The following is an 18963-nucleotide window of genomic DNA, read 5'->3' on the forward strand; positions in this document are numbered from 1 at the left end:
AATGGGAAAATATGTTATAAATAAGCAGCTAGCCTTTATGCTGTTACCTCCAGTGAAGGGATAGAGCAAAGGACTGCTGGAATCTAAAGAGAGCAAGGCCACCATCTGCCATCTGTTGACCTTCTCAGACCGTGAGGCTGGGTCAACCTGTGGGGGCCAGGAACCCACAGACTGGATACAGAAGTGGATCACTACAATAATTATTTTTAACTATAAAACTTCTGTGCCACGTGACTGAAAAAGTATGCTGAATTAACTCTGGTTTGCTCAGTATGTTGGCCAACAGCTCCCTGTTAGCCCTGTGTAACACCATGGCCTGCCCCTGAGCCACCACCTGAACCACCTGCCAAGCCCTCTGGCACTTTGTGGCATGTGAATGAAATCCAAGGAACTCGGCCCTACAACCGGGATTTTAACTGCTAGAATGTGTGTATTGTGGTCATTCTGCAGTTGCTAAAGGAAAGACACTGCCTTTTCTGCAAACTTAAGACTTCGAAGTTCACCCCAAAGGCAATTAACAACTGCATGAGGCTTTGGGAGTAGGATTGGTGGCAGGGGCAAGGAGGCTGCTAAAAACAAACTCCTGGGCAGCTGAGGCATGAAGACAGGAAGGGGTGGGAGAGAGGAAGCCACTTTCTTTCTTTTGTCCTTTCGTTTATCAAGGCCTGTCCCACGTCAGACATTGTGCTAAATGCCTGTTTCTCTGTTAAGCTTAGTGCCCTGATTCATAAGCCTCAGACCTCTGTCGGGCCAAGAAAGCTCTGTACTGGGCGGCTGTATGGACTGCTTCTCCTCTCTGGGCCTCAGTTTCCTCATCCACTCCAAGCAAAGGGAAATATTCCCAATATTGTTACATAAAAAAAAACTGGTAGCGAATGATCTTGATTTCTGTATAAAACAGATAAACCCAGTTACATGTGTAGAGATAAAAGTCTCAAAGCGTACTCTAAAATGTCCACCGTGATGGGATCACATAAGCTTTTTCTTTTCATTTAACTTAGCTTTCTACATTTTCTATAATAAGCCTTTTGAAATGTTTTAAGTGAAAGGAGTTGGACTAAATGGTGACTGGGGATTTTTTTTCTAGAGAATCAAAATTAAAGTTACAAATTAAGGACAAAGTTATTTGCTTCAATAGTGGAGAACACACCCTACAGTTAAACACCTACCAGAAAAGTCAAGACCTAACCAAGAACCATGCCCATCACATTCCCATGGCCCAGCCAGGCACGGCTGCTCTGATGGTTGGCCGTGGGTGTTCCTAAGACACATCCTGACAGCATGATTCTGCTCTGCCTGGGCAGCAGGTTGAGTTCCTTTCCTTTCATCTGTTTCCCATTAGTCTCCATCAGCGCCCCCAGCTTCCCAAGGTGTTTTCTATATTGTGCGGTTACTCATTACAGAAAACTGCAACAACAATGTGTGGGGGAATCTAGTTACGACAGAGCAGCCTGGGGGGTTCCGCTCATTACAATCGAATTCAGACTCAGTCTCTCAAATGTCACCCACACTGCCAAGGAGACGCTCCACGACTGAGTCTTTCAAAACAGACGCACCAGGAGGGGTGCAGGCTTTGCAGTCAAGATCTGGGTTCAAGTCCAAGCTCCTTTGTTCTATCTTAGACAAGTTACATCACACCTTTGTTTCCTCATGTGTAAAGAGGGAAGAGAAGCACATAGCCTGAGCCATAGAAGACTGCGATGAGAATTAAATAAGAAATGTGTGTCCAGTAACTAACCACAAGATGGCCATGGGGTTACAAAAGTTAATTTGGGGAATGTAATCAATAATGTAAAGATTTTGTAGGGTATCCGATGGACACTTGTCTTGTTAGGGAGACCACCTCAGGGATGATGTAGATGCCTGATCACTGCGCTGTACACTTGAAGCTGAACAATAATGTCAACTACATGTTTATATATATATATATATATATATATGTATATAGTTACAAGAAGTGGAGTACAGCATTAGGAATAGAGACAGTGGAAATGTAATGGCCGTGTGCAATGTCAGAGGGGTAGTGGATGGGGGGAGGGGGGTTCACACAGTGTGAGGGATATAAATGATAAATGTGTACCTATTACTTTGTTTTATGCACCTGAAACTAATTAAAAAAAATTAAAAATAAAAAATAAAAAAATAAAAAATCCGTTCTACAACTAAAAAAAAAAAAGTGTGTGTCAAGTACCAAGCACACAGCCTGGCGCATGGTGAGCATGCAATGGTAGCTGTGCCCACTATTCATCCTTTTATCAGGTACTCAATGAGTGTTCAGTAGATCTGAATCTAAAATCTGACTGATTAATGAGCCGCTATCTATGAAGTAAAAATCATATTATGTTTTGCCAAAAGCACAAGAGGGGAGAGCACGGTTTCTGTTTGCCAGGGAGCAGTAGTTGCTCTTTCTGCACAGAGCAGCGGCGGCTGGCTAAGGATGGCCCTAGCTCTCCTTTTCCGGCAGGAGCCAGTAGCTTGTGGGATGCCACCCGACAATGCAGGCCTACCTGGTGTGGGGACAGAGCCCCAAAAAGCAGTTTCCAGGCTCTCGGCCTCACATAGAAAGGTGCTGGCTCAGGTAGTAAATGGCCATCGACTGTGATCAAATGGCCATCAGCTGTGGCTAGTTGGCCGTCAGCTGTAACCAGTGAGCCATCGGGCACTAATATAACTGCCATGGCTAGGCTAGCAGCAAATGGGGGCTAGCAAGGAGATGGTGGCTGAGTCTGCAAGCGGCACAGTGAGGGTTGAGAATTGTGTGGCTCCTGGTTCCTGTGTCTCCAGCCCAGCCGCCAGTGAGAGTATAGAGATATGACTCCCCTACCTATGTCTCCGTGGGTGTTCCTTTTTGGCCTAGCCGTATCCTGCGTTCTTGTGTGGGGGCGGGACCAGAGACCCCGCCTGACACTCTGCACGACACATGGTGTGGTCGGCAGGATCCCCCACATGACACCTGGGTTGGTCACGGCCCCTAGGCCCTCAGGGATCTGACCCCTTCCTCCACCCCCACACAAAGCTGATACAGTCACCTCTCTTCTCCTCACCTCCACTATACCCACACCACACACCAACACGCACGTATATCCCAACATGCTGGGACTAAGGGAGTCACAACTTGGTAAGCATGTTCAAAACCAATCTCCAGCTCCAAAGGCATCAGGCCAAAGGAGCTGGAGAGACGTGAGGAAGACGAGCCAACATGGCAAGCCTGAGAGCATCCACCAGGGAGGCTCCTTCGCCAGGCCCAGCAGGAGTGCCCAGTGATAAGCAGAGCATTCATTCATTTAATCAAACCACAAGAACCTGAAAGCATGACAGGTCTGCCAGTTTCCTTAATTAATCCAGCCCTTAAAGGAAGAGTGTAGCTGGCAGGGCATGGTCCTCACCCATGGAGCATAAGCAGAACAGTAAATACTTCCACAACGCTACCAGGAAGCCTGAGCTCACTGTCTTTACCTTGGCACTCAGCTGCACATTTATTAGAAACCCTCTCCCACCACGACATTCAAGAGAACTGGTGGCCACTGCCTAGAAGAGCAAGACACCGGCCAGTGGGTTCTTCCCTCCCCCAGTGAGTGAACCCATCATCTGCAGTCCACAGGCAGGAGGGGTTGTGTTGGAGAAGCTGCTGCCCCCAACACCTGGGCCTTCCCAGTGCTGACAAGAGAGGAGGTTCAGCACTGCGGGCTGTGCTTTCTGAGGGTGGCACCATTCCAGCACCCACATATCAGGGTCTTTTTTTAAATTGAAGTATAACATAAATACGGTAGAGTACACAAAGAGCTTGAATCTTATGTATACAGCTCACTGAATGTTTACATCTGTAAATACCCATGTAACCACCACTAGATAGATCCCAAACCTTCCAGCATCTCACAAGGCTCCCCTCGTGCTCCTTCCCAATCAATACTCCCCAATCCCAAATCACCTACATGGCTTCATGCTCTTTCTTTAGTGCACCATAGTATTCTATTGTACGGAGAGATCACAATTTATTTCTCCTGGACTCATACATGGACTATTTCCTCCAGGGGCTATTATGAATAAAACTATCACTGATATTCCTGAACATGTCTTATTAAAAATAACGGTCTGTTATTTTAAATGTACATACCGTAAAATTCGCCCAAAGTCACAATTCAATAGTTATTAGTATATTCATAGAATTGTGCAACCATCATCTCTAATTCTATAGCATTGAACATGTCTTATGGCTATATGTCTTCATTTCTCTTGGGTATATATCAGGAGTGGGACTGCTCAGTCATAACATAGACCTTATTTAGCTCTAGTGTTTTCTAAAGTAGAAATGTTATTTCACATCCTCACCAACAGTCTCTTGTCAGTCTCTTTCATATTAGCCATTCTGGTGGCTGTGCTGTTCCTCAGATTTAATACCACTTCTGTCTTAATTCTCATTGTCTTACAGCCAACCTAGTACAGACTGCAAAACGCAATTTCTCTACCAAAGACTCATCCAACAATCTTTAAGGCTGATACTTCTTCTTTTTTTCAAACACAGGTTGCTATCCAAAAGTACAGCATTCCTATGAAGTCTTTCGAAAGCCAAAACGGAGTAAAACGAAGAGAAGTGTATCCATTCCCCTCCCCACCGCCCCCACCCCCGCTTTGCTTTTACAAAAGACATACAGTAACAGCTTTTCGATAAAAGTGAAAATCCTCTTCTGAAGCAAAAATCTCCTGACATGGAGGTGAGGGGAAGTGGTGGGCATTCTATTTACCAAATCTTGACTGATCACCTACCATATTCCAGGCCAAACCGAACAACATGCCTGGAAATTTGTGCAGAAAACACACAAAGCCCCAAATATGGAATAACGGCCTAAAGTGACGCAGGAAAGAAATGAGATGGAATTCTTCTTCTTGGAGACAGATGCGATTGTGGGCCAAGTCCCCTGTGTACCTCTGCCCCTCAGAAGTCACATGATAAGACAGATGTCGAAATGTAGCCAGGGAGAGCCTGTTCCCCACACAACCTCCCCCCAACACCCACCAGAAGAGCACAGAAGCAATCAAACAAAATTACAAATGCAACTTAACAGCCAGTTGTGTTTACATGGTGCCAGGCAAAGCATTGTTGACTGAAAAAAACGTTTTTTGCCATATATTTTACAGACTGGCTATTTTTTTAGAGTCATATAAACACAACCTGCTTGTTAACAATCTGGCCTTACAGTCAGACACAGTCTACTTATATATAAACAAAAACAACACCAGAAATTTCAACCTAAAGAATGACTGAGTCAGTTCAAAAGACTGGTATAGAGACATGAGGGGGAAAACCAAGTTTGGATTACTTTTTTTAAGAGAGGAGAGAAATGTTAAACAGGAAAAAATGATGTGACAATTTATACTTAAACAAATTCCACTTGGGGGATAAACACAGGAGAACAAATGTGGGGTGGGTTCCGGTGGAGTATCAGGTCACCAAGATCACAAAATCGTACCACGTAAATATCTACTAAGTCTTTCAGATCCTCATGTCATTCCTTTTGATCATGCGTCAAAACATAGCTTTCCTGTAATAAAAGTCTGGTCATTCAGACTTTTCAAGAACTGTGTCACTTTATTAGTTTTGACTATGGCAGCTCATTCTCTAACGACACAGGCTTTCAGTTCTGCCCGTGGTCTGCCCTCTGCTCTGGGCATGCACAGGGCCTGAAGAGAGCTCTTTGCTGATTAGGCTACGTCTGGCCACACCTTGGGGAACGTAGTTCAAGGTCGTTATAAGGAAAGGCGAGCTCAAACAGAACTGGCACAATTAAAGAAAGGAATATGTGCATCACAGGAGCATTACTTGGGAGCAGTGGAAGGAACTTCACAAGACTTCACGAGATACATGCAGAATTCCTCCTTTCTCTACTTCTGATAAGAAGACACAAACTTGTAAAGGTGTGTAAAATAAGATCAGTGTGTTTAAGCATTCACTCGACACTCACTTATTCAATACTATCCTACAATGATCTGAGTACACAGCAACTCATCCCCCAAAAGAGATCTTGTAAAAGTTTCCCAACTAATTGGACTTTACATTGCAAAATCCACTTTAATTTTAGTTATTTTCAATTATCTTGGATAATAACAGCACCCATAAAAACCTTGCAGTCAGGAAATTTACAGAAATTCAGGGTATTTCCTCAGCAAGTAAACTAAAGCAAATTCACTCAGGTCAAAAGTTGTGAAACCCAGAATTGTTATCATAGTTTTGCAGCACAGAACATTGTGATGATCAATGACACTAAAAATAGCCCAGAAAAAATTAAGAGTTCATAATCAGAAACAAGAAAAACAAACTCATCCAAAATAGCAAAATGGCCATTAACATCATTCACTTCCTCATGAATTATTTTGACAATAGGAAATGGAATTACAATTTTTTTCTTTAATCCAAAACTGTATTTCCCCTCCCATGGGCCCGCTGGGAAAACCTTGTTCACAAATGAATAATTCTCAGATAACTAACTTCTGTGCTGTTTCCACATAGCTCAACAATAACAGAACAGCTCCCAACTTGCCACTTCATGTTCCTGTTGCTTCAACAGTGATGTCATGGAAAGACATCGACATGCTGTTATTATTGCCCAGCTAGAGACTGTACAGGAAATTATGCTGCTGCCCCTAGGTTTTAATTTTCCATGAAAAATTATTCTCATTGCCATAGCCACTCAGACTGTGAAAAAGAAAAATGATTTCATTAGGAAACAGCCATAATTAGATTTTAAGCATACTCTTTCAACATAAAAGTTACATTACAGCACGGCTCCATCGGGTTTAATAATTTATTTTCATCAGAACATTCCAGAACACATTAAGGTGCTGAATAACAACTGAAGGAAGAAAATAAAAGAACACTAAATTGTTACACAGAAAGTGATATATTCAAGTGAACTTTTAAGTGTGACAGGAAGAAGGGATGAGGCATCTTAAGATGCTGAGAAGAAAGGAAGAAATACAAATGGTGAGCCGAAGAGGAGTGGCCTCCTGTTTCGTGATTAACTTTTACTGTCCAGGAAATGAAGAAAGACAGCAACAGGCTCTCCACAGCCAACAAATGGTGACAATGATGATGGGAATGATGATGATGATGAAGACAGAGAAGTAACTGCTCACTTCAGCAGCACATACGAGGTCTGACAGTTAAGTTTGCAAACTCATCCTAGAAAAAGTGCTACATACCTCACTGCTCAATATCACCACAGTCACCTTAGGAGAACTCCCCTTGGGAAGCTATGCACCAATGCCAGCGCCTAGTCCACCCTTCAAAGCAATTTTGGAACTCTTTTTCTGGAATGCTCATCACAGCCGTCATCGTATTACCCTTGATGTCTTGAATGCCATCCAAATGTCTTCCTTTCAATATTTCCTTTATCTTTGGGTAAAGAAAGAAGCCACGGGGGAGCCAGACCAGGTGAGTAGGGAGGGTGTTCCAATACAGTTATTTGTTTACTGGCTAAAATCTCCCTCCCAGACAGTGCCGTGTGAGCTCATTCATTGTCGTGATGCAAGAGCCATGAATTGTTGGCGAAAAGTTCAGGTCGTCTAACTTTTTCACGCAGCCTTTTCAGCACTTCCAAATAGTAAACTTGGTTAACTGTTTGTCCAGTTGGTACAAGTTCATAATGAAGAATCCCTCTGCTATCAAAAAAGGTTAGTAACATCATTGCAACAAGTTCACGAACTTAATTGTCTGACCTCGTATACTAAGACTAGAACGACACTGAGAAGATTAGCACGGCCCCTGTGCAAGGATCACACGCAAATTCATGATGGATTCCACATTTTTTTGTAACTATGCGAGGGGATGGATGGTAACTAAATTTATTGTGATCATTTCACAATATACACAAATATCAAATCACTAGGTTATATACTTTAAACTCATATGATGTTATATATCAATTATATCTCAATAAAACTGGAAAAAAGAATAGGAAGTAGCAGGAGGAAGAGAACTAACACTGTTCAGCAGACTTGATCTAGTGAGAGCAAAACACGATGGGCATTGTAACTATACTTCCAGGATTTTTCTGTAGTCTGTTCTCAATGTGGGGTGGGGGGTGCATAGGCACGTGCATGTGCACATGCCAGAAACTGAACCTAAGAAGTCTAATTCCAGAACCTGATATATTTGTTTACTTGTCACCTCTTCAGAAGTTCAAAGTATGATTCAATGGCAAGCTTTGGAACTTCCCTACAAATCCATCTAAAAAGTCAGTTGGAGAGTAAGAAATTATATTATTTAGAAGTCATGAAATCTGTGTGATTCCATATTAAAAAGACAGTAAGCTACTTCTTTTTTTCTTCCTGTTTTTTAATTCCACCGGAAACATCAGAGTTTTTTACTAATGGTCTTGGAGACATTTAAAAATTCCAAATATCGAATGCTAACAGTCTGTTGACAACCCTTTTACAAGTTCAACCTATACTTAAACAGGTTTGAGTTTATCTAGCAAAGTGACATAGCCAAGATTCCTTCTTAGTTCGATATCTTGGCAATAGCTCAAGAGAAATGTCGACATGTCACTGAAAAAAGAGACATTAGGCCATGCTCCGAAGACCTGGCAAAACAGCCTGAGAGATAGGCAGGTAAAACTCAGAAAAATTCCTATCCAGTTAAGAGTTGTTCATAAGGATAAATCAAACGGAGGTTAAAATTTACCAGCAGAATCTTCTTGACACTTTTAAGAGAAACTCCTGTATGAGAAACATAGTTCAGGACAGTGGTCATATTACTACACAAGGAGGGGTTGTTATGGAGACAGCTTTGAAAGCTCCCTGGCAATCCCAGTGTATAATTAAGGCTAGTGATCACAGAACAGCCAGCAGGGTGGTTTCCATGGAAACCATCAAACATACATTTTCACAGGCACAGCACCTGTTCTGAATCAATGACTCTTTATATAGGTCTAAAAACATTGTGAATGGTGCATCAATTTCCTCTTTTGTTAGACAATGTCTGATTGAAAGAGCTGTGAGAGACCTTGTTCTCATGCAGGCTGAATTCTGAGCAGTGTCTAGAGTAGGCAGTCCACAGCTAAGTTCACTACCTAGAACTAATGAATATAAATGGTATATTCAGATGCTGGAAATGACTGGTTAATTTGGTGAAAGAATTAAACTAGTGGTTGACAGAGCCAAGGAAGACCGGCCAACTGCCAGCACTCATTATTCAAGAGCTGTCTAAATATTATTCAACTCTCTTAGTAAGGTAGACATTATTATTACATTTGTTTACAGATGAAGCATTCATTGTTCACAATGAAGCATAAACTAGAAAGTGGCAGACCTGGGACTCAAAGTCAGGTCAAAATTGAGTCTTGGTTCGAGTTTATATGACTCTACAAAATGCTCTGTGTTTGTACTGCGCTTTGTCACTCCCCAGCTATTTTCACATATATTATCTCATATATTCTGCTTTTATCTTGAAACACTGAGGAGTCCAAGTTCTAGAATATTCTAACCTTGTAATATTTTACCCCTTGTTCCTTGGCTCGTGGCTCCATTTCTGCACCCACCACACACTCCAGGTTTGAAGACTCACATGGGACCATGTCTCAGAAGGCTTTCCCATCTTCCACCTGGACTGTGTGAGCAGAATTCTATCCTAAGCAGCAATGGGAAGGGAAACCCCATTCCATAAGCTTGGATTTTGACTGTCCAAACTCCATAAAAACAGGCACAAACATTCCAATTAACCATTTGTAGCATTTACACATAACCTTCCAGGAGAGAACGTGGATTTGGTGATAAGGGTGGAAGAAGGTCAGATAACAGAAAGGTTTCCTACTTTATTCTGATCAGTTCTATTAAACACTTGAAATCTAGCAAATGCTTTATTAGGTAGGACTGATAGTTAATGTCTCCTAGCTGATCATCATTATACATAATCCTGCAATTGAATATAAATGCCATCAGCATTTAGTCTCAAATATCAGATACAGTCAACACTGTTGGAGCTCAATAGAATCATAACATTTGAGGTATCTTCACATATCTTCTAGTCAGACTCCTTGCTTTATGTATGAAACAACTGAGGACTCGAGGGCTACAGGGCATAGTGATCAAAGCCAAACAGCGAGCGTTCTTTCCTTTCCTTTTCCCTGAAATCCCAGTCCTGCTACCACATGCCTCATGGAAAAGCCTCCCTCACATCCTCTTCTGCTGAAGCTCAGGAAAAAAGCTCTCCATTTTCTCTCCAGCTAGCCTCCCATACTCCTTTTACCTCCTACGGAAACCTGCTCTCCCAATTTCCTCTCATCCTCTAGCATCTTTAAATCTTTCTGTCTATGGATGTCTTCTTTTCTAGTTTCAAGCATGCCCAAGCCCTTCTTTCTGTTCTTAGAAAAGAAAGTTTCACTAGATCTGGCTATTCCCCTGCCCACCACCAACCACAGCCTTCTATCCACTTCTGATGTATGAGTATTCTGGAGTATTTACAAGCCATCTTCAGCCCCAGTCGCAGCCCTGCCCTCTTACTAAAACTGTTTTCTCAAAGTCTAGCAAGGTCCTTGCTCTAGTCTTTTCTCAATCTGGATCTCTTTGACCTCTCTGTGACCTCTTTGCTCTCTTCCTTAAAATTTTTCTTTCGATTTCTCCATACTGAACTTTCCTGGTTCCCCCTTGTATCTCTTGGCTATTACGTCTCTCTCCTGCTCATTATTGGTCCCACGCTAAGTCCTAGGCCCCTGCTCTGCTCTCCCTAAACTCTTTCACTCTCTCAGTGAGCTCATCTATTTATTCATTTTCTTGAGTTCAATCCATGTCTCCATAGGCGAAGCCCAAATGCACATGCAAAGCCCTGAGCTCTCCCCTACATTTTACCCAATGTTTCCAACACAAAACAATTTCATTTAGATGTTTTTTCACCATACGCATTTGTCTAAAATGTATTTCACCAGCTTTCCTCTCCAAAGATGTTCTTTCACAATCACCCCCATTTCTGTCTGGAATGCCATGGATTTCCCATGTTTCTAGCTACAACCTTAGAGCCATTTGTGATCTTCCCTATCCATCATTCCCTGTACCCAAACTATCCTTACCCACTCCCTGTTGTAAAATGATCTGACCCTTTGTTGTCTAATTTTTTTTATCACATTACACAACAATTATATGACAAATTAAGTCATTAAAATTCATTTTCCTTCAAATTGTCAATCAAGTTTGACCTTTCATCTTTATTCTTGCCATCCCTAATACCTTGGTTCACCTCCCCTCTAAATGCTTGGAACTCATTTCCAATCTGTTTTAAACACCATTGCATATTAACCTGCTTAAAACATGACCTTCAGTCAGTCTCATTCAGAGGTTCCTGATGGTCTCTGTGGCATGGCTTTTAGGGTTTCCTACAATCTGACTCTCTGTGCCCAGTTTTCCCCTTGTTCCTCACACTGTCCTCCTCCTCTACTCAGATTTATTTCCTCGTGGCTCCCCACCTGTATATCCTGCCTTAGGCTCCTGCCACTCATCTTGGAAGGCCCTCATTCCATTCTTCCACCTTTCCCAGGCGACCAGTACTTGCAGGGGCCAGTTTAGCCACTCTGCTGCTTCAATTCACAGAACTCTCCCTTCATTCAACTCCTGAAATCACACCTGGCTCAGCAAGGTTCTCTAATAGTCTCCTCACCTTGTCACTTTTACCTTCTCCTCTGGATTATGAGGCAGACACTACACCTATACTAATGCATTCCCTTCACCCACAACATTCAGATACTCCAAAGATTTCCCTGATAGACGTTGACCAATTGGTAGAACCATGTCCAAAAAGAAGGCTACTCAAAGACACTTCCAATACCACAAAAACTGTAAGAATCTAGTATACCTTAAAAATCCCATTGAATTCACAGTTGTTTCAGGCAGGCAGGAAATTATGACACAGCGTCAGGGAAGGGTCTGGGAGGGGAGACAGGGGAGGTGCCTAGGATGCAACATTATGGAAACGCTTGTTTTCTCTCAGCAGACACTGAGAATCATATCACACAAAACATTCCACACTACACAGCCCAGAGAGCAACGGCCACCCTAGTCTTGGCCATGGGTACATTAAAGATGGAACTCGAACAATCAAAAAACAAACTAAACCTAATCAAGAGATACATCCTAAGCAAGCTACAGAAAGTTCTTTTCCTAAGGCCATAAAAAGAACAGACTAAGACTTGGATTTCTGGTCTACCACAGTCTTCAGGGTACAAAATGGTGGTAGCAACGATGACATTAGCTTAAAGGACGAAAACTGTCTTCTTACAGAGACAGCTTTGAAATGGGGAGCAAATACTGAGTCCCCAGGACCCTAACAGGCCAGGGCTGCTCTTTGGGGATGTTTCTCCTCTCCTGGCTCAACTTCAACATAAACTCACTCTGGCCTCAGTTGCCTCTGCCCAGTGGATGTTGAGAACTCTGGTCATTTTGAAGTTAATAAGGATGAGATAAGGCACTACTCAATCCAGGAAGAATTCTCATGTGAGAACTTAAATCTGCTGGAGGAACCCACTAGGAGAAAAATATAAACTCATACCACATCTTCCTTATATGTCTACACATTTCAGCACTTTCTTTTGAATTCAATCCCCTTTTTCCTGCATCAATGCTTTACTTTACAAGTGGGAAGATTTTACAAAGATGCAGTTAGATTTCACATGGCTGAATTTACCAAAATGAAGGGGGGCATTAAAAAAAAAGTTGCTAAGTTATTTTTAGCTTCTTAGAATATTACTCAAATTCCCAGAGAGAAAAACAACAACAATGGTGATTACAATGTATGATTTAGAAGGCACTTTTTTCCATGGTGAGCATTCTCAGACCCAAGAAAGATACGAAGAAAGATGAGGACTAGAGAGCAGCATGGATGTCTTCTCTCAGAACTGGAAGTGATGAGGCTGATGTGACAACTCCTTGGGAAATGGCAGAGAACGGGTCCTTTCGGAGCAAGGAAAAAGGCACCCTCAGCCCCCTTCTGAATGAACTCCCTGCCTCTGTATCTATGAGTTTTTCACAGGATCCAAACTCTCCTCTGGGGCCAATGGAACGTCTTTCTGAGCTACTTTCTGAATATGCTGGCATTCAGTATAGTCACAATGACATCATGGGGAAATGCTGTATTGCTAACTACAACTATGTTGTACTTCAAATGTCAGCACATTTTGATGTGTAGGTGGCCCAAAGAATGGGTAAATATTATGCCAATGAGGATAACAGAGTTCATTTTTAAATAGAAAAGAAAAAGGAGAGCGAGAAAGAGATTGCTTGATGTATTATACTGCGACTGGAAGAAACTGTAATGGCTCATGTAATCCAATCCTCTGCATTTAAGAAGGATCAGCACTAAACCACAGTAGTCCATTAAGAATTCTTCCACTTTTTGAATTAACTATAGAAAAGGTAATTATAAACCTCCTTCAGAGTTTAAGAAAAAAAGAAAAAATATGATAAATAAAAAGGAGACTCATGAAACTGGTGGCCAAATAAACAAAGCCATATGCACAGGAAAAATGTCCTTCCTAATCTTAAAGAGATTTATGCACTATACTTTGAGAACTACTATTTTGCAGCTTTCAGAGATGATTTACATGTCGCAAAATTCACCCACTTTAAATGTAAAGTTCAATGATTTTTTTAACGAACAAATTTAATATATTAATTTAAATGATGTGCAACCTTCACCAAAGCCCAGATTTAGAACACTTCCATCACCTCTTCTGTAGTGACTCTGCCCCGAGATACCACCAGTATGCTTCCCATCTCTACAAATTTGGCTTTTTTGGATATTTCACATAAATAGAATCATACTATATATATTCTTTTGAGACTGGCTTCTTTCACTTAGCATAATGTTTTTGAGATTCATCTACGTTGTAGCAATATACTAATAATCCATTCCTCTTTATTGCTGAATAGTATTCCATTGTACGTATACGCGATTACTACTTCTTGTTTATATACTCACCAGTTGATGGACAGTTAGATTGTTTCCAGTTTGGGGTTATTATGAATAATGCTACTATGAACACTCATGTTTAAGTCTTTTGTGACATATTTTCAATTCTCTTGGGTAAGTTCCAGGAATAGTATTAGTGGGTTGTACAGTCAGTTTTGCTTAACCTTTTAAGAAAGTACCGAACAGTTTTCCAAAGTGGTTATACCATCTTACATTCCCACCAGCAGTTTATGAGAGTTCCAGTTTCTCCATATTCTCAACAGGACTTTTTTTTTTTTTTTTTTTTTTTTTGGCTATTTTTGAAATTATACCCATCCTAATGAATATGTAGTGATATTTCCTCATGGTTTTAATTTGCATTTCCATAATGAGTAATGATGTTGAGTTCCTTTTCATGTACTTATGAACCATTCATATAACATATTTTCTTTAGTGAAATGTCTATTGAAGTCTTTTGACCATTTTTTAAATTGGGTTGTAGGCAGTCTCACTGAAGTGTAAGAATTCTTTATATACATATTTTGGATACAAGTCCTTTATTAGATATATGATTTGCAAATATTTTCTCCTAGGCTGTGGCTTATCTTTTCATTTTCTTAATGGTGTCTTTTGAATTGTAAAATATTTTAATTTAAATGAAGTCTAATTGATCAATTATTTTATGGTTCACACTTTTAGTGTGAAATCTAAGAACTCTGTTTAAACCAAGGTCATTAAAATTTTTTTCCTGTGTCTCCTTCTAAGAGTAATCTGATTTTATCTCTTACATTTAGGTCTATGATCCATTTTGAGTTAACGATGTAAAGCAAGGGTCTAAGCACGTTTTCGTTTTGGCATATGGATATCTGACTGTTCCAGCACCATTTGTTCAAAAGAAAATCCTTTTCCCATTGAATTGCCTTGGCACCTTTATCAAAAATCAACAGAGCATAAATGCCTAACCTTACACAAATACCTCAATGTATCAATTATTCTAGCTTTATAATGAGTTTTCAAATTGTGTAGTTTAAGTCCTCTAACTTTGTTTTTCTTTTTCAAAATTGTTTTGGGTATTGTATTGCTAATAAATTTTAGGATCAGTTTGTGAATTTGTACAAAGAAGCCTGCAGGAATTTGGATGAGGATTGCATTAAATTTATTAATTAATTTAGGAAGAATTTCCATCTTCACAATATTGAGTCTCTCCATTTATTGAGAGCTTCTTTAATTTCTCTCAGAAAGGTTTTGTAGTTTTCAGTGTACAAATTGTGCATTTCTTTGTTAAATTCCTAAGTAGTTTTTTGTTTTTGATGCTATTGTGGATGGAATTGTTTTCTTAATTTCATTTTTAGGAACATGACTGTTATTACTAATATATAAAACTACAATTGATTTTTCTAAATTGACCTTGCATCTTGAGACCTTGATAAATTGTTTATTAGTTCAATTAGTGTTTTTTTTACCAATTCTTTAGAATTTTCTACATATATGATAAGGTTATCTTTTTCTTTTATTGCACTGCCCAAAATCTCCAGTATAATTTTTGTTCTTTATTTCACTGCCCAAACCTCCAGTATAATGTTGAATAAAGTGGTAAGAATGAACATTCCTATGTTGCTCCCATTCTTAGGGGAAAAGCATTCGGTTTCACCATTAAGTATAAAGTTAGCTATAGGTTTTTCACAGATGCCCTTTATCAAGTTGAGGAGGTCCCCTTCTATTATTAGTTTGTTGGGAATTTTTATCATGGATAGATGTTGGATTTTGTCAAATGGTTTTTCTGGACTTATTGACATGATCACGTATTTTTGTCCTTTATTAATATAATGGACATTATTAATATAATGGACATTAATTTACATATATTAAACCAACTTTGCATTTCTGGACTATATCCCACTTGATCATGGTATATAATCCTTCTTACATGTTGTCAGATTTGGTTTGCTAATATTTTGTTAAAGATCTATGTTCATGAGAGATATTGGTCTGTACTCTTCTTAGGATTTTTTTTGGTCTGGCCTTAGTATCAGCATAACTCACCTTATAGAATAAATTCGCAGTTATTCCCTCTTCCTCTACTTTCTAAAAGAATTTGTAAAGAAAAAATATTTCTTCTTTAAATATGTGATAGAATTCATCAGTAAAGCAAATTGGGCTTGAGCTTTTCTTTGTGGAAATATTTTAAATTACTACTTACATTTATTTGCTTGTTATGAGTGTGTTCAGATTTTCCATTTATTCTTGAGTCCATATTCCTAATTTGTGCCTTTCTGGGAATTTGTCCATTTCATCTAAATCATCTAATTTTCTGGCATAAAATTATTCATGATCCGGAGTTATTCATAATATACAATGCTTTTAGTTTCTATAGGATCAGTAGTGATACTCCTTCTTTCATTTATAATTTGGGTAATTTGTATCTTCTTTCTTATTTTCTCAGTCTAGCTAGAGGTTTGTCAATTTTGTTCAAAGAATGTTTTCAAAGAATCAACATTGATTTTCTGTTTTCTAATTCATAAATTTCCACACTAAACTTTATTATATCTTCTGCTCACTTTGGGTTTAGTTTACTCATCCTTTTCTAGTTTCTAGTTGTTGATTTAAGACCTTTCTTCTTTTCCGATATAGGTGTTTACAGCTATAAATTTCTCTCTAAGCTATACTTTAGCTGCATCCCATCAGTTTTGATGATATGTTAAAATATTTTTAATTTCTCTTGTGATTTCTCCTTTGCCTCATAGGCTATTTAATATATGTTATTTAATTTCCAAATGCATGGGGTCTCTCAGATTTTTTTTTGTTGTAAATTTCTAATTTACTTCTGCTTGTGGTCAGACAACATACTTCATATGATTTCAATCTTTTTAAATTTATTGAGACTTGTTTTCTGACCTAGAATACCATCTATCCTGGAGAATGTTCCATGTGTGCTTGAGAAGAATATGTACTCTGCAGTTTATGGGTGGAGTGTCATATAAATGGTAGTTATGTCAAATTGGTTGACTGTGTTGTTCAAGTCATTTCCATCCTTCTGTAACCTTGCTTTTCTATGTAGTTGTTCTATCAACTTTTGAGAATGCAGTACTGGAATGTGCAACCATCACTGTTGAATAGTCCATTTCTCCTTTCTATTCTGTCACTTTTTGCTTCATATATTTTGGGCTGCTGTTGTTAGGTGAGTATACATTTATAACTGTTGTATCTTCCTAATGTATTCATTATTTTATCATTATTAAATGTCCTTATTTTTCTCTAGTAATATTTCCTGTTATAAAGTCTATTTTGTCTGATTTTAATACAGTCACTCCAGCTAGCTCTCTTACGGCTACTGTTTGCATGGTTCTGCTTTTCCATCCTTTTATTTTCAGACTATTTGTGTCTTTGAATCTAAGGTATATCTCTTATATACAGTATATAGTTGGGTATTTGACAATCTCTGACTTTTGAGTGGGGTATTTTAGTCTATTCACATTTAATGTAATTATTGATATGACTACTAGCAACAAATCTCTCAGCCTTTAATTGGGAATGTCTTTATTTCTCGTTCATATTTGAAGGATATTTTTGCTGTGTATAGAATTCCTGGTTGATGATTTCCCTTTCATCATTTTGAATGTGTTATCCTACTGTTTTCTGGCCCCCATTGTTTTTGATGAGAAGTCATCCATTCATGCTATTTTTTTCCTACCCCTCTTTCCTCTTCTGGAATTCTTATTATATGTATATGTATAGATATATGCCTGATGTTGTCCTACCAGTCTCTAAGCCTCTACTCATATATGTTTAATTAAAAAAAAAACAAAACTTTGTTCTTTAGATTGAATAATTTCTCTTGCTCTACCTCCCAATTCACTTATTCTTTCTTCTGCCATCTCAAATCCGTTACTGAGTACCTCTAGAGAATTTTTCATTTTATTTCACTTATTGTACTTTTCAACTCCATTTGGTTCTCATTTTTAAAAATCATTTTTATTGCTTTATTGAAAATCTATATTCATTGAGTCTTTCCTTGAATTCCTAAACATGGTTTCCTTCAGATCTCTAAACATATTTAAATAGCTGCTTTGCAGTCTTTTTCTGCTAAGTCCTCTATCTGAGGACAGATACTCAGACACCGGTCTTATTGGCTGCTTTTTCCCTGTGCATGAATCATGCTTTCTTGTTTCTCTGAATGCCTATAATCTTTGTTGAATAGTGGACACTTTACATAAGAAAAGGTAGCAACTCTGGATTCTGACTTTTTCCCAGAGCATTGTTGTTGGTATTGTTGTTCTGCTGTTTAGTAATTTTCCTGGACTAGTCTGTAAACTCTGTCTCCCATATATGGCACAGTTGCTGAGGTTTACACCCAATTTTTTTCTTGTTTTTATTTTAAGCTTGCTTTCCTAGGGATCATCTCCATGTCTGCATAGCTTAGTGTTCTGGCAAAGACTAGTCAGAGGTTTTGCTCAAACACCTTGAGCCAGAAAGTCTTCCCTTTGCTTCTGATTCTGTGTGTAGGCTGGGGAACACATTCAAATTTTCGGCTGTCTTCATGTCTTTCCCGACTTTTACTTTCTGCTGGCTTTCTCACGTCTCCTCTACGTGTGCACACAGGTTCTGTTGGCCAGAGATGTGTAGATGTCTTGAGCATGCTGCATCTCTGCTGCTCATGTACACAGACTAAGGTAAATCTCAAATATATGGAGAGCTATCAAGCCCCTGATGACTCTCTGACCTCCGAGAATTACCTGTTAAGTCCCCAGCTAGACCACTGTTCCATTGCTTGCACCAAACTCCAGACAGTGGAGCTACTGGCTCTTCATTTACCACTGACATGGACACTTTAACTGAAAATACTCCAAGTGGAGTATTCTGGAAGTGGCAACAAGGCTGCTAGCTTTCATAGCCTGCCCCGCTCTGGTTAAAATAGTACACTGACAGAGCTGGGGAGGAGGGAATGGAAGCAACCCTATGCAAGGATGCCATAAATTCATGTTGTTCCTACCCAAAGTTGAGTCGTTTTTATGAACAAATGCATCTCCATTTGT

At 39.5% G+C, this 18963-nt stretch overlaps 1 protein-coding gene and 1 non-coding gene across 5 annotated transcripts in view; one reads left to right on the forward strand and one right to left on the reverse strand.

Annotated features, from left to right (window-relative positions):
• Positions 1 to 18963, reverse strand: part of TMEM241 (transmembrane protein 241) — a 113336-nt gene that overhangs the window by 27594 nt on the left and 66779 nt on the right. The window contains exon 15 of one of the 4 annotated variants that reach the window (XM_033135724.1): positions 18459 to 18532. The exons of the other annotated variants lie outside the window; for them this stretch is intronic. Coding sequence (XP_032991615.1) covers positions 18503 to 18532 — 30 coding nt within the window. The 3' untranslated portion in view covers positions 18459 to 18502. Of the gene's footprint in view, positions 1 to 18458; positions 18533 to 18963 lie in introns of those variants that run through there. 4 annotated transcript variants of the gene reach the window in all.
• LOC117012010 (U6 spliceosomal RNA) lies at positions 7697 to 7804 on the forward strand. Its single transcript, XR_004421090.1, has one exon. It is a non-coding gene; the product is annotated as a U6 spliceosomal RNA (small nuclear RNA).

This window comes from Rhinolophus ferrumequinum, chromosome 19 (genome assembly GCF_004115265.2).
Source record: "Rhinolophus ferrumequinum isolate MPI-CBG mRhiFer1 chromosome 19, mRhiFer1_v1.p, whole genome shotgun sequence".
Classification (NCBI taxonomy): domain Eukaryota; kingdom Metazoa; phylum Chordata; class Mammalia; order Chiroptera; family Rhinolophidae; genus Rhinolophus; species Rhinolophus ferrumequinum.